Source organism: Myotis brandtii, unplaced genomic scaffold (assembly GCF_000412655.1).
Source record: "Myotis brandtii unplaced genomic scaffold, ASM41265v1 scaffold782, whole genome shotgun sequence".
In the NCBI taxonomy this organism is placed as follows: Eukaryota; Metazoa; Chordata; class Mammalia; order Chiroptera; family Vespertilionidae; genus Myotis; species Myotis brandtii.
The window spans coordinates 948,711-963,661 of NW_005371138.1; the positions used below are offsets into that span (position 1 = coordinate 948,711).

Sequence of the window (14,951 nt, forward strand, 5' to 3'; positions counted from 1 at the left end):
TCTAACTTTGCTGTTGGTTTGAATCTGTATGTTTAAATATAATCTTTGCAAAGCTATTTCTCCAGAACATATCATTGTATCGATATTAAAAGTAAAAATGAATACATTAGAGCAACAGAGATTATCACATAAAATAATTAGAAGAGAGAGAAAAAGGAAAAGTCAAGAGAGGGAGAAGATAAGGGTGAAGGAAAGAGGGGGATTATAAAAGTAGAAGAGGAAAATATAAGAGGGAGAGGGATTTAGGGTGTTGGAAAGTTTAATTTTTTATAACAAAGTTACGTGCTCTCCCCAACCCCCTTTTGTTTCCTCTGTGTAAGAGTTGATCAAGAAAAAGTTCTCAGTGGCTGACTTGGCAAGGAATCAGTCAACATGTTGTAGCAATTTTTTTCAAATTTGTCTCTGGATTTGAAATGCTTGCGTGAGCACCCATTCTTTTAAATTTGTACAAAGGAAGATGAAGCCTGTTGGAACAGGTTGGCTTTAGGCACTGCCGTACTCTGGCTCCTGCCACCTCTAGTGTACGAAGACAACCTCCAAGAGGTAGTCTGAAAAAGAATGCCCATTCTGCAAATCCATCTCTCCAGCCTTCTAGATTTTCCAACTGACTATTTTTACCTGCGGATTACAGTACAAATACGAAACAGGACTTAAAACCTATGGGACATTTGCCTAACATTCGTTTCACTTGTCACACTGGGTAACATTCCTTTGAAATCAAAGCAGCTCCACAGCAAGAGTCCCTGAATGACAGAAAGTACATTGTGTAATTTTCAGGGAAACTGAAATGAAGCCAAAACTTATTAAGACTTAAATATAGGAGGAGGGGGAACTAGGACTCAGTCTACCTCCTACAAGAATACTCATAGTTTGTGTAATTCAGATAGAAATTTCACTTTCATTAAAGAGTCATCCCACATGTAAAATTCTGCCCATTTAGTATGATTCTTCAGAAAGACAAGGGACTGGGATGGTTGTGGTCTTCTGAGATATTCACTTCAGATATTAACCTATTGAGGAAATCATTTAAAGAGCTTGGGAGGAGTAGAGAAGAAAGATACATTAAACTGGGAGACAGGATTCAAAGATTCTTCAGTTATTTGGCTCAAAGTCTCACACCTTACTCTACACACTCCAAAACAGAAGAAAAATTCACTACACAACCCTAACTATCTCACAGATTAATTTGTGGTGGCATCATAGGTTTATGGCAAATTACTTGAGTTGCCAAATAACTTATATATAGATTCCATTTTTATAAGCTATCGTCATTCTTGCTACAATATAGAAATAGTTCAATCACTATCATCAGTGTAGACTTAGACATACCACTTTGCATCTTGCCTGGATGTATGTATTCAGAGTAGCAAAATATTATACTTCCTCTATATTCTAAAAAATTGCCATAATCTATCTGAATTTATCTTTGTGAAACATCACATCACAGCAAAAGTTAGCAGGTAATGGGTGACAAGAATTCTAAAAATAGAACAAAACCTTCCATCTGTTCTGAGGACAATTGGGCAAAAAAAATTGGCAAGCATGCTCTCATTTCTCCTGCAAAACTGCTCCTTCTCTGTTCATTAAAGAATAGACCAGTGATGGCGAACCTTTTGAGCTCGGCATGTCAGCATTTTGAAAAACCCTAACTTAACTCTGGTGCCGTGTCACATATAGAAATTTTTTTATATTTGCAACCATAGTAAAACAAAGACTTATATTTTTGATATTTATTTTATATATTTAAATGCCATTTAACAAAGAAATATCAACCAAAAAAATGAGTTCGCGTGTCACCTCTGACACACGTGTCATAGGTTCGCCATCACTGGAATAGACCAATGATGAGAAGAGTCTTGAGTTTTAGGAGTCTTAGGAGTTTTCCTAAGAGTATCTGCATGTTGTTTGTTTGTTTATTTTTAAATATGTTTTTATTGATTTCAGAGAGGAAGGGAGAAGGAAAGAGAGAGAGAAACATCAATGTTGAGAGAGAATCACTGATTGGCTGCCTCCTGCATGCCCCACACTGGGGATCAAGCCTGCAACCCAGGCATGTGCCCTGACCAGGGAATTGAACCACAAACTCCTGGTTCGTGGGTTGACACTTAACCACTGAGCCATGCTTTCCAGGCTATCTGCATTGTTTTTGATACCTTCAAAGAAGCTAAGAATCAAGAATCAATCTTAATTTCTTTACCTATTTCATAGATGCATCCACTCCTCTGACCAATATATAAAAATCCATGGAATTTGTCAGAATAGCAATTAAATAAGTGAGGGTCGATGAACTGATATAAATCCACCCCCATTGCAAGAAATGAAATTATAAAACCACTCAGTTTATGCCTTAATATTAGCTCACCAATGATATAGGCTCTATATATGAAGGAGGAACAGTTAAAATGATCTCCATGAAGCCAGGTTAGTTTACATGGATGAACATATTTTCTTCTTGGACTGCAACATTTTAATTTAAAAATTAGAACACTAATATGAAGAAACTAAGATGCTTTAATTTCAAGTAGATAGATTTAATCAAGTATTCCAGCAACAGTGGTTACACACCTATGATTTAATTCTGGAAGCGGTAGAAATCCCAGCTCTATAAGATGTCATTTGGCTAACCCCATACATATAAATCACATTTTTTCCTACAGAAAAAGCAAACACCAGATTTTTCTTAATGTCATCCACACTTAGAACATGTCCACAAGAGCATAAAATATCAAATCAGAGAACCAGTCTGGATTCTATCTCTGCTAATTCCTAGATGGGAGTGCTTAGAAAAGTTAATCAATGTGTTTGATTTTCTTTTTTCTCAAGGAGCATCTTTTATTTTATTTTTATTTTTAAATCTTTATTGTTGAAAGTATTACATATGTCCTGTTTTTCTCCCATTGCCCTCTCCTCCCTCACCCCCAACCCCCCAGGCCTTCACCACCCTATTGTCTGTGTCTATGGGTTATGCATATATGCATTTGAGTTCATTGGTTGATCTCTTCCCACCACTCCCTCCCCTGCCTTCCCTCTGGGGTTTGACAGTCTAATTTATTTACTAGTATATAAAATTTATTATTTATGTTTATAGACAAATAAATGGTGCTCAATAAATGCTAAATGAAACAAAGGAATTAAAAAGAAGCATTAGATAACAATTGTACACCAACAAATTAGAAAATCTAGAAGAAATAGACAAATTCTTGAAAGATGCAAATTACCTAAATGGATTCAAGAAAAAATAAAAAATACCAACAGAACTATAACAGGTAAAGAGATTGAATCAGTAATCAAAACCTCCCAACAAAGAAAAGTCTTGGATCAGATGGCTTCACCAGTAAATTTTATTCAATATTCAAGAAAAATTAACACTAATCTTTCCCAAAGTCTTCAACAAGAGAGAGAGAGAGAGAGAGAGAGAGAGAACTCTTCCTAACTATTCAGTAATGAGACCAACATTACCTTGATACCAAATCCAGATAAAGACATCACAGGAAAACAAAACCACAAAAAACAGACCAATATCCTTTATGAATATAGATACAAAGTTCCTCAACAAAATATTAGCATATTGAATCCAACAACATATTAAAGATATTATTCACTATGACTAGGTAATATTTATCCCAAGAATGCAAGAGTGATTCAACATCTAAAAGACTCAGTATAATACATCATATTTATAGAACAAAGGGGGAAAACTCCACTTGATCATCTCAATTGATGCATTTGACAAGATCTAATAACTGTTCATGATAGGAAAAATAGTCTCAGAAAAGTAGGAATACAGGGAAAGTTCATCAACACGCACAATTCCTGTGGGCAACACTCCTCAGTAAGCCAGCGAGGTGGGAGAGCTTGCTTGCTGCTCACTGTGCACAGGAACCCTGCAATGCCCAGAGCGATGGGCAAACTATCTGAAGGGGAAGTCCCAGAGCCCTAAATATGTTAGTTTAGACTGTGCTAATATGGGTTCAGAAATAGTCAACTTCCACTGTGAATATCACCCCAAGGAGGGCCTGGCTGTCTAGCAATCAAGACGATTATTCAATCAGCTGGCAGCATAAGCTCTCTGGAATTGTTTTAGGTTATGGGAAGGTAGAAAAGGAGAAAAAAAGAGAGTCCTTTATTTTGTAATTTATGAAGAACAAGGTAGCGTTTGCTCAGCCTCTTGCTTAGAGGATCAAAATATAAAGTTATGTGATCATTGCACAGCTTTTATATGTGACAAAGTTCCTCTCTTCTAAAAATTTAGTCATTGTCTCATGTGTCTTTCAAGTGAAATTACCATAGCTCAGTTTATAGTAAAAAAAGTTTTCTTACTCCAGACTCTGGTCCAAATTCAGACTCTGGTCCAGAATTCTCCTCCCCAAATTCAGGTGAATGACAAGAACACTGCATAGATTAAGTCTCCTGAATATGGAATTTCTCTACTAATAGTGTAAGAACATATAACTTTAAATCTTTTTAAGTATAATTTTTATATACAGTAAAGCCTAGATTAGCCAACAAATTAAAGAATATAGAGTTCTGCTTAATTAATTTATCTGACATAACTTAGGAGTCACCAGAAAATACTTTTATCACCAGCCTTGCCTGGGATTAAAAACTGTCCTAATGTCCAAATCTACTGTCCTGCCTTAACCAAAACGTTTTAGCCAAAATAATCAAATACAACTTTGCTTCCCCAGAACACTACACTGTGCTGCACATATGCGGTTCGAGGGAGGTAACTCACGCCTGTACAATATTGTCCAAATCTCTATATTCTTCTTAGTTACATATTATAATCTCATTGATGCTATATGAGAAGACTTTTAAAAAATGGTCCAACTTCATTGATTATATAACAATATCTGTCCTCATGAAAAATGTCATCGTTGTTTTAACAAAATTAGGCAACATGTTAACTATGTTGATATCTATGTCTAGTAGAAAGTAAGGCTCATACCTGATTTTGAAGTGTGGAGAATTTTAAATTTAAAAACACTGAAATTAAATAGAGAGTTCCACGTATAGTTCATTTAAAAGGATTCTAAGATTGGTAGAGAGATGACAAACTCAGATTCAGGATAAACCAGTAAATTTAGTTTACACCAACATTCCAAAGATACTCAAGATGAAGAAACAGTTCAGAAATACTTAAAGAGAACAGAGAAGGACTGAAACACTGCACTGACAGAAACATATTCTCTGACAAAATATACTCCTGTCCTTAATATGAATCTCAACTTCATAGGGTATATAACTTGTTCTGAAAATTCTGCTCTAGAAAAACCAATGTTTAGCAATCTGAATACCACAACTGTCTTTCACTCAGGTGCCCAGAAACCTTTAATACTAAGGATTGCCATTTTTTTATCTGAAGAATTTTCAAAGTCAGTCCTTAAATTAGCCAATCCCTTAACATCTCTATTCTTTAAATCCTTTGAGTTTTGACACACATCTTACCTTTCCTTACAAGGAAGAGTGTACTCGACCAAGAGCAAAAGAGTAATCAATAGCAACAAACAGTTAAAATAAGTATCAAAATTCACCAGGTTTGTTTTTATGCTACTTAGTAAACTTTCTTACCAAGCATTTTAGTAGAGTGATTTATATTTTATTAGTGCTTTAAGCATATTAAAATACCTTTGTTCACTTTGTAAACCCCAAACACAAAGAAACTGCTGCACTCAGATTTGTTACACACAGATTTGGTGGTTAATATAAGCAGGTTAATATGTTAAAAAGAACTTGACACAGAAATTATTAATGAGTAGAACAAGGTCACTACTTCTGAGCTGAGGTCACTTACAAAGAATGCACAAATGAAATTAAGGTTGACTTTTATTTACTTGACTATCTTCTTACATTGGATTCCTTTGGCAACATATCTTTAAACATTTAAAGCCCTGTTTACAAGGAGGCTCTGAAAGAACCTTCAAACCATTCTGTGTCCCTAATTGAATTCCCTAGGAGTCCAGTAAACTCAGAGGAATAAAGAAAAATCATAACATTTGCTAAATCATCTCAAAACATATTTCACTGCAAGGTTATGTGACCTGTTTTTTGAGGTTCCAAGATGAATGAGAAAATACTACTGAATGTTTCATTATTTAGACTAACATCAAAAAGAATTTTAGCTATTAATGGTAAGTTAATTAAATCAATCCAGTTTTAATTTTTCTTCCAAGAGAAATCATACAACAACTAATAACAACATTTTATACTGTACGTGACCACTCGGCCAGAATATAAAAGCTCTTGGGGAGGAAAGCATCGGTAACCAAAGACAATTATTCACAGTAAAGGTATGAGACAGAGCTAATAAAAATGTGTAATCGCCCCCAAGGAAAGTGGCATTTTATCTATGAACAAAAAAAAATCAAGTGGAAGAAGAGAAAGTAAAAGTTTTTAGCAACCAATTAGTTTATTAACATGTCACCTTCCCAATTAACTTCCCAGTTCTAATTTTACTTTTAAATAAGCTTTCATGATCTCTGTGCTCATAGTTCTTTCATGTGCTCCTGTGTTTGTTGTGACTACTAAGCAAAAACATGTGGATTTTAGCATTTCCAAAAGAATGTTAAATTCCTCTCTACTTACCTGGTTTGTATGTTATTCCAGGGGGGAAGAGGAATCCCTGTTGGGCAGCAGCAGCTGCTGCCAGGGTCCGCTGGTCATGTGGAAAAATTGGGATCATGAGCGGAGGCATGTGACCCTGAACCTGCTAAACAGAAGAGAGCCTATGATCAGACAGAGAGCAAATGCACGCCAAGAAGTATTTGTTTTTCACTCCTGGTGGGGTGTGGGAACCCAAACAGCCACCCACCTCCAACCTCATTCCAAATGTGCTCCCTCAGAAAACTCGGGCCACATTCCACAAGTCCCTTCTCTTAGATTCCATTAGCACAGCAAGAACATCACCTCATTGTGAATTTGCTTCACCCCTGCTTCCACTAAATTGTAGTTACTGGTTTTCTTTTATCTCAACTTTATTTTTCCTTTATTTTCTTTCCTTTTTTAAAACAAAGAAATAAGTTGCTTCTTACATTGTACAATGTTTAAAGGTTTTACCCTTACACCAGCTTTGCATTCTGTGCTTTATTTTGAAAACAGTATTTAGTATCCTTGGACAGAAAATAATGTCTAATTGTTATGTATTCCAAAAGCTGTGTCTCCCCAGTTAGGTTTCTTATTTCAAAGCCTCACTGCATTATGTTAAACATATAGCTCTTCAGATTTAAGGCTACTACATCTTGGCTCCCAATTAAACTAATATTCTTTGCCATACACACCTCGATGTAACATATAAATTGCTTGTCTGGCTAAGCAGTTTTACAGCTTTATGCACTACCATGTAGCTCAGTAATTATGGAGTTGTATTCAGAGAGCATTTCATAATAAATCCTACTACATCAAATTTCATTTGACCTCAATAAATGTATCAAAGAGCACAAAAATGCAAAATAGAAAATCTTCACTCTCTATATCAGTATTTGTGTTCCATATAAAGAAAGTGAGAGCTATGACAGAATCATGCCTGTGGAAATCACACTTTAATTTCCCAGCTCCCTCCTTTCCTCCAGGCATGCTGCCCCGGTTCTCGAGAGCATCACAGGAAGGTTTTGTCCTGGCTTTCAGGGCCTGATTCTATAAGTTGAACTACGGGACTTTTGTTATATAAAGATCAAAACTAGGGTGTATTAACAGAAATGATCTTTTAGTTCAAACGGGGTTTTTGGCCTCCTTACTAGCATAAAAAGGCTACATTAATTTCTATTTAAGATATAAACCATTACCACTAATTCTACCGGCCCCAAACCTTTCCCCTGTTTAAATTCCTAAATCTTCTTTTCAGGCAGAAATCCACACACTGGCTGGTGACCCTGTTTAAATAGCACTAACTTGCCTTGTCCTGTCCTTGTTCCCTCCACAGCCAGGGACATGGTGCAAAATGCTTCTGTATGGGTCTAAGAGGTTTCATTTACCAACAGTTTTTCTCTAGGGAAAGCCCTATGATGTGGGTTAATAAAGGGCAAGCAAAAAATAAACACTTTACAGTATTTTTCTGAATTCATTTCTCAGGAAAATCAACTTATAATAAAAAGGTCTTTGTGCAATTACTACCTTGCCAGTGGGGCGTGAAAGAAACTAGCTTTAGGCAGCTATTTCTCCCATTTTAGCTGAGGTAAGCCCAAGTTTTGTACGTTAGAGTACAAACTTAGCCTGCTTAAATTGGAGCTGATCCCCTAGTGCCCAGGTCTTGCCTTTAACCCTGAAGAAAAACACTAAGTTTGCTTCCAACCCCAGCTGATTGTGACCTGATGCAAATCTGAGATGTCAACATTGAGGGCACTGTTCTACGTCAGAAAATAAAACATGGTATTCTTTGTGGGTGACTATTGTTCAGTGCAAGAGTATATAGAAGGAAATCATTTCATCTACTCCTAGAATATGGTCCTCTCAAGTACCCAGCACATAGCACAGATGCTTCACACTCTAAAGAAGGGGAGCAAGAAAGTGAGAAGTCTAGGTATCATATTTATTTAATCTTTCCTTCTGTCATTTAACAGACATTTATTACATTTTATTTATTTATTTATTTATTTGTTTGTTTGTTTGTTTGTTTATTTATTTATATCCTCACCCAAGGATATCCTTCCACTGTTTGAGAGAGAAAGAGAGAGAGAGAGAGCGAGAGAGAGAGAGAGAGAGAGAGGTGATAAAAAAACAACAACAATTGATTGCCTCCCGTACACACCCCACCAGGGAATGAACCCACAACCTAGGCATGTGCCTTGACTAGGAATCAAACCTACAACTTTGGTGCATGAGACGATGCTCCAACCAATGAGCCACCTTAATAGCTATGGCTATTAAGTTATTATTATGTGTGATGGATCTTGAAAAGTAGCTGGAAAAAAATGGAGGCCATTTAGCTTGGAATAGAGAAGATACACTATATTCAAATGTTTGAAGGAATGATATATGGAAGATGAACCAGATTAAATCTGAGCAGTTACAATGGGCAGAACTATGTTCAAAAGAAAGAGATTTTAGGGAAGTTTAATGCAAAGAATTTTCTAATAATGAGTAATCCAACAATCACTGATGAAAGAGAGTGTGTGTGCCATTTCCCTAGAGGTGGTCAAGTAAAGGTTGCACACCTACATGTGAGAAATTCTTGAAAGGACATGTGAAACTGAAACCCTGATTAGATAATGACCTATACACCCTTTGCAACTTGATAATTCTATGGTTGTTTAAAAGTCAACATTAGGAAGATATTGCGATCTAGTCATTCTTTCATCCATTGGACACATAATTTATTCACTATCTACTCTGCCTACAAAGGCTTTACTGCCAAACAATCCGAGCTTACATCTATACACTGCCCTTCTGTTGGCTGTGTGATCTTGAACACTCATTTAACCTTCCTGAGTCTATTCTGTCACGTAAAAAGCAAAGTTAGTGATACTACCTTACATGGTTATTGTGAGGATTAATAGACAAGGAAAGTAATGCTTGTGGCACAGTGAGTGGCACATAATAGGCACTCAGTAAGCGTTAGGTCTTTGCTCTCTTTTTGATATAGTTTGAATATTCAGTACTAGAAGATTATCAACTTACTGATAAAAGAAGAAACAGTGGATCTTATGCATAATTCTAATTCAAAAAAGAAAACATGAGCCAACTAAATAATTCAGTTTGGCAGGCCGAGGCTTGTCATGTTCTCGGCAGATACCACACCTCACAGAGCATTATCCCATCCCAAGTATCTAGAAACCCGTGAAAAAGAAGAGGTGGGATTACTGGGATCATTTGAAGATGTAATTATTCATTAAGCAGCGTCTTAGGAGGAAAACATAATTTTATTTTCACGGTGCCCAAGCTCTTCAGATCATAAGGGATCAATGGCAATTAGGCATCAGACCTTAATTCTTGAATCTTGGTGCCTGAAGATATTTCCTTTGTAACTAGCTATGTACATGAGAAAACTAAGTAAACTATCTAGGGTCCTTTTTAATGCCAAGGAGCTATAGGGGTTTCATATTAACATAAGCTGTAATAGTTTAAGGAAGTTCCTTTCTGTCCATCACTCTCTACAAGGTAGGAAATGTTAGATTTTCAATGCTATTAGCTCAGAGGCAGTTTCATTAAAACGAGGGTCAAAGTAAATAAGGAGGGGAACAGAAGGCATAGGGAGAGCAATAGTAATAGTAGACTCAGAGGTGGAACAGAGTTTAGAGTATTTTTGTTGTTGTTGTTGTTTTTTAAATATATTTTATTGATTTTTCACAGAGAGGAAAGGAGAGGGATAGAGAGTTAGAAACATCGATGAGAGAGAAACATCGATCAGCTGCCTCCTGCACACTTCCTACTGGGGATGTGCCCGCAACCAAGGTACATGCCCTTGGCCGGAATCAAACCTGGGACCTTTCAGTCCGCAGGCCGACGCTATATCCACTGAGCCAAACTGGTTAGGGCCAGAGTTTAGAGTTGATCTCACCTAGTAGTTCTCCAAGTACGGTCCCTAACTAGCAGCATCAGCCATACCTGAGAATTTTAAAAAAGCAAATTATGGGGTTCCACCCCAGACCTATGAATCAGAAACTCTGGGGTTGGATCCAACTATCTAAAATGTACACTAAAATAATCCAGAGCAGTGATGCTCAAATTTTAGTGTGCATCAGAATCTGGAGGGCTTGCTAAAACAAAGATTGCTCAACCCCACCCTCAAAGTCTCTGAATCAGTAGATTTGAGGTAGGGGCCTAAGAATGTATTTTTCTAACAAATCCCCATGTGAAGTGAAGCTGGTGCTGCTGGTCCAGGGAATTCTCTTTGAAAATCACTGATCTAAATCAAACCTCACATGGAACCAGGTGACTAGAGAAGATAAAAGATGCAAGCCTGGGTTTACACTAGACGACCAAGCTGGATCTAGAGTCCAGAACTGCTAATTTCCCCGTCCAGGGCTTTTTCCATTGCATCACATGGACTTCAGTGATAGAAAACAGGGAAAACCACATGTGTACACACTTTCGGTAGGAAAAATCTGGAGCCCTGCAACTAAAAACAATTGTATGTTTCAGAGGTGTATTGTTGGAGTATGGCTATTATATTTATTTAGTTTCAGTTTCTTTCGTCTTCTCTCTCGTTTTCGCCCAGGACAATTTGATCATAAATCTACTGTAACTAATTCCAATAATTTATTATAATACATTCATTAGCAATGATCATTTAGCTCCAAATGATAAAATTTTCCTTAACTTGTCTTAAGTAAAACAATGATATGAAAATTCAAAGTGCCCTTTACTAAACACAAGCCAAAATATCCAGTGGCCAATTAGAATCTAGGCTGAGAGATGATAGAAAGCTCATTTCTAGCTCTATTTACAGAAGTAACAGTAGTGGTAATGATAATCACAGCAGCTAGTCCTTTCCAGTGTTTCCTATATGTCCAGCACAGGGAAAGTGATTTACATGCTCTATCTCATTTAATCTTCAAAATTCTATGGTGTACTTACTGTTATTATTCTCATTCACTTAATGAGGAAGACAAAACTGTGAGAGTTTAAGTAACTTTGGTCAATTAAAAAGTGGTGGAGCCAGGATTCAAGTCCCAGGTAAAACCAGCTCAAAGTCTATACTTTTAAGTCCCATTTAAAGTAATTTCTTACTAAACCAACCTAACTGAGATAAGGAATATAATTCTTTGTGATAACAATTATTTGACTGGAAGTTTTATAAACATAATTGTAATTTGTACAAAGTTGTAATAAATAATACCCAGAAATCCAATGTACCCTTTACCCATTTTCCTCCAATAGTAGCATCTTGAAAAACTATAGTACAATATCACAACTAGGGTATTGACCTTGATATAATCCAACAATATTATCCAGATTTCCCCAGTGTGATACTACTTTAAAGGAATCATCTGTCTTAAAAATTAGTAAGGGTAATGGAGGTCTATGAATACTTCCAACCACCATCTGTTATAGAAAACTCACCAGTACAACTCACCGGTGCAAATAGTCATGTGTTGCATAACAACAATTATAATAGAGCAGGGAAATTCCTAACAGCCTAGTGACACCGTAGTCATTGTAATGTCTACAGCAACAAATTATTCACATGCTTGTTTTGATGCTGGTGTAAACAAACCTACTGAGCTGCCAGGTGTATAAAAGTATAGCACTTACAACTACAGTAGTAGGCTATACCATCTAGGTTTGTGTAACTACACTTTATAGTGTTTGCACAACACACAAGTCACCAAACAATGCATATATCAGAAGGTGACCCTGTCTTAGCGGTTCATGGCTGTAATATAAGTGGGAAGTATAAATTAAAGCAATAATTTCCCCCTTTCATAGCTGTCCATTCATTGTACTTACTAGAAGATTATTGCTTGAAGGTGGGGAATAGAAAACAAGGGCAAGTTAGTGGAGAGAGATAAGAGGGCTTGGTGGTTACACAAAAACACATAAGCACCTGGAGTACTTTCCTCCTATGGAAGCTGAATTAAGTTCACTGGCTGAGTGTTAGTGCTTAAGGCAGATAAAGACTTTTGAAGATACAGAAAAGCCCCCACCTTGCTCTGAAGAATGTAAGCCTGCCTTTCCTTTTCCTTCCCACCATCATATTTTCCCATCTGGTGACATGCCAGGAAAGGCACTCACACTGGAAACAGCAACCTCCAAAAATAGTTTACTAAAGAATAAAAAAATAATAGAATTCCCCTTGCTGCATCAAAGAATGACCAGTCTCCACATGTATTTTCCAAGATGTTATCAAAAATTCAAAATAGCATCCTTGTCGCTTGAAAGGGTATCTTTCCCTTAGCACAAATTCACAGATACTTGGTAATTATCCTGTAGATAAAGGAGTAAAACAGATTTTTTTAAGACAAAGAGTGAAACTTGATGTGGACAAAAATATATCTGAGTATGAAACTGCATTATTTTTATTGTTCTGGAAGTCAGCAATAACTGGCTGGATATGTCACGTGAATGACTAATGAGAAACTGGGAACCCATCGTAGGTGAAGCTCAGTCAGTGCATCATGGAAGGAACACAGTGCACGCCCCAAATCACAACTGTCCATTAATTCTAACCTTCCACAGTCCCTCACCAAAGCAGCTCCCTTTTGGAAAGGAAGGAGACACATTCTTGATCAAATAGGGTACATGCCAGGGGATTTTAATTGCTTGGGTGTTCCTCATGTCGTTCAGACAATGCAGACAGCGGCAGATGCACGTGAAACACTTAGGTTCTGTCTCTTCCTGTTTCTAAAACAGAATTGTTGCATCAACACTCATCCCCTTTGTTTTCTCTGTGCTAAGTTGTTGATGATGCCATTTTTTGCCATCTGCCCCAGAGCTTCATTAAAGATACATGAATGGGCTAACTGGCCTGATATCTTGTGAGGAACAGGTGCTATTGTTTGTCCCTGAAGACTTGCACTAAAGATATGACTCAGAATACTTGAGAAAGAGCATCTGCAGCAGTCAGTCAGAGAGCGACTTGGCAGAGACCTGGCTACGTGCTAATATGCAAACACACTCAGGGGGACTCGTTTTCTCTTTCATGAAGATTACCTAACTTTTTTAGTGATGGGAAACAAGAATTTGTGTTGAAAATCATAAGAATAGTAATGTCTATTAGTGAGTGAAAGCCAGTGAGCAAATGAAGATCTTTTTCATGCTTTATTTCTCGAATATCATTCCTCATGGGGTTTCATTGGAGCAAGCTGTTTTAATCTGTCGGAAGAAGTGTATCCAATGTTTATAAATCATGACAGAAGGAGGGAAAGACAGAGATAGAAAATAGGGAGTGAGAAAGAGTGGTCAGAGAGGAAGAGGCAGAGAATACAGACAGAAAAGGTGGGAAGGGAAGGGAAGGGAATTATTTAAAGGCCATATTCTTTATTGCAAAGAATAGCTGAGTCATTTGTGTAAAGTGTTACCTCTGTAAAAGCCTCAGTGTCTACAGTGAAAGAAATAAAGGCCCCAGAAAGCTTACATTAAAAGCCTTCAAGGTCAGGAAGGTGTCTTCTGACTGTCTAAAAGTGCATGCTGAGCTCTTCTGTAGAGTCAGGAAGGAAAAGGTCTCATTTGATAGGATAAATAGTGCCTTAACTATAAACACTTTTCATTTTAAACTTCTTATTGTTGTTGTTAAAATCTGTCTAATATGTTGAGATTCTTCTTTGGCCTGCCTTAGAAAGCATAATGCAGTTGGTCAACACACTGAACTTCTCGTGGTTGACCTGTTTGAAGTACACAAAGGAACCTTATATTATATACGTCCTACCCTAGTATTCACTAATTGTTTCAATCCACTAATCATCTCACTCCAGGTAAAGTGAGTGTCCTGAATGGCCTGTGCCATTTATATTTCCTCCCTGCTCTTATCATAGGGCTAAAAACATACTAGGCATTTTGCTTCAATTGATCCATCTGAGAACCACCTAGGGCCTAAGCACAGGTTTTCTAAGCACTAGTTTCCATAGGTTAGTATTGTTAATGCAGCTGCAAAAGATGCAAAACTGTAGCTGCTCTCATTTCAGAAGAAAATAAAGAATGACTTAAATACATCTTGATATCACCTTGTTTGTTTTTCATTTGTCTTATTTAGCAAACCTCTGGCTGCTGCAGCTAATGGAGGAGAGCAAATCCCTGCTTCCTAGAGAATCTAGTTAGCTCTAGCAGGAGGACAATCAAACCGAAATTTCATCAGGAACAATTCTAGGACACAGCTTTTTAAAAATATTTGAGAAGACAGAGTCCCATCTTCTCAGATGTTTCCCACCAGCATCCAATCCAATAAATGTACATTGTACAAATAATGTAACTGCACCTAGATGAGGGTCCTGCTTTGTGTGATTTTGTTTGTTGACAGCAGGATTCTCTCTCTCTCTCTCTCTCTCTCTCTCTCTCTCTCTCTCCCTCCCACACTCCCC

At 37.1% G+C, this 14,951-nt stretch overlaps 1 protein-coding gene and 1 long non-coding RNA gene across 19 annotated transcripts in view; one reads left to right on the top strand and one right to left on the bottom strand.

The window, feature by feature from the left end:
* Positions 1 to 14,951, bottom strand: part of SOX6 (SRY (sex determining region Y)-box 6) — a 384,360-nt gene that overhangs the window by 109,793 nt on the left and 259,616 nt on the right. For 11 of the 18 annotated variants that reach the window (XM_014530922.1, XM_014530923.1, XM_014530926.1 and 8 more), the window contains exon 7: positions 6,586 to 6,709. In XM_014530922.1, coding sequence (XP_014386408.1) covers positions 6,586 to 6,709 — 124 coding nt within the window. The remainder of the gene's footprint in view (positions 1 to 6,585; positions 6,710 to 14,951) is intronic. The other 7 variants (XM_014530916.1, XM_014530932.1, XM_014530931.1 and 4 more) reach the window with 1 other exon arrangement.
* The window catches only part of LOC106724275, a 23,070-nt gene continuing 11,939 nt past the window's right edge, over positions 3,821 to 14,951 (top strand). Inside the window, exons 1-3 of the long non-coding RNA XR_001360027.1 lie at positions 3,821 to 3,832; positions 7,919 to 7,929; positions 12,283 to 12,285. This is a non-coding gene — a long non-coding RNA (uncharacterized LOC106724275). The remainder of the gene's footprint in view (positions 3,833 to 7,918; positions 7,930 to 12,282; positions 12,286 to 14,951) is intronic.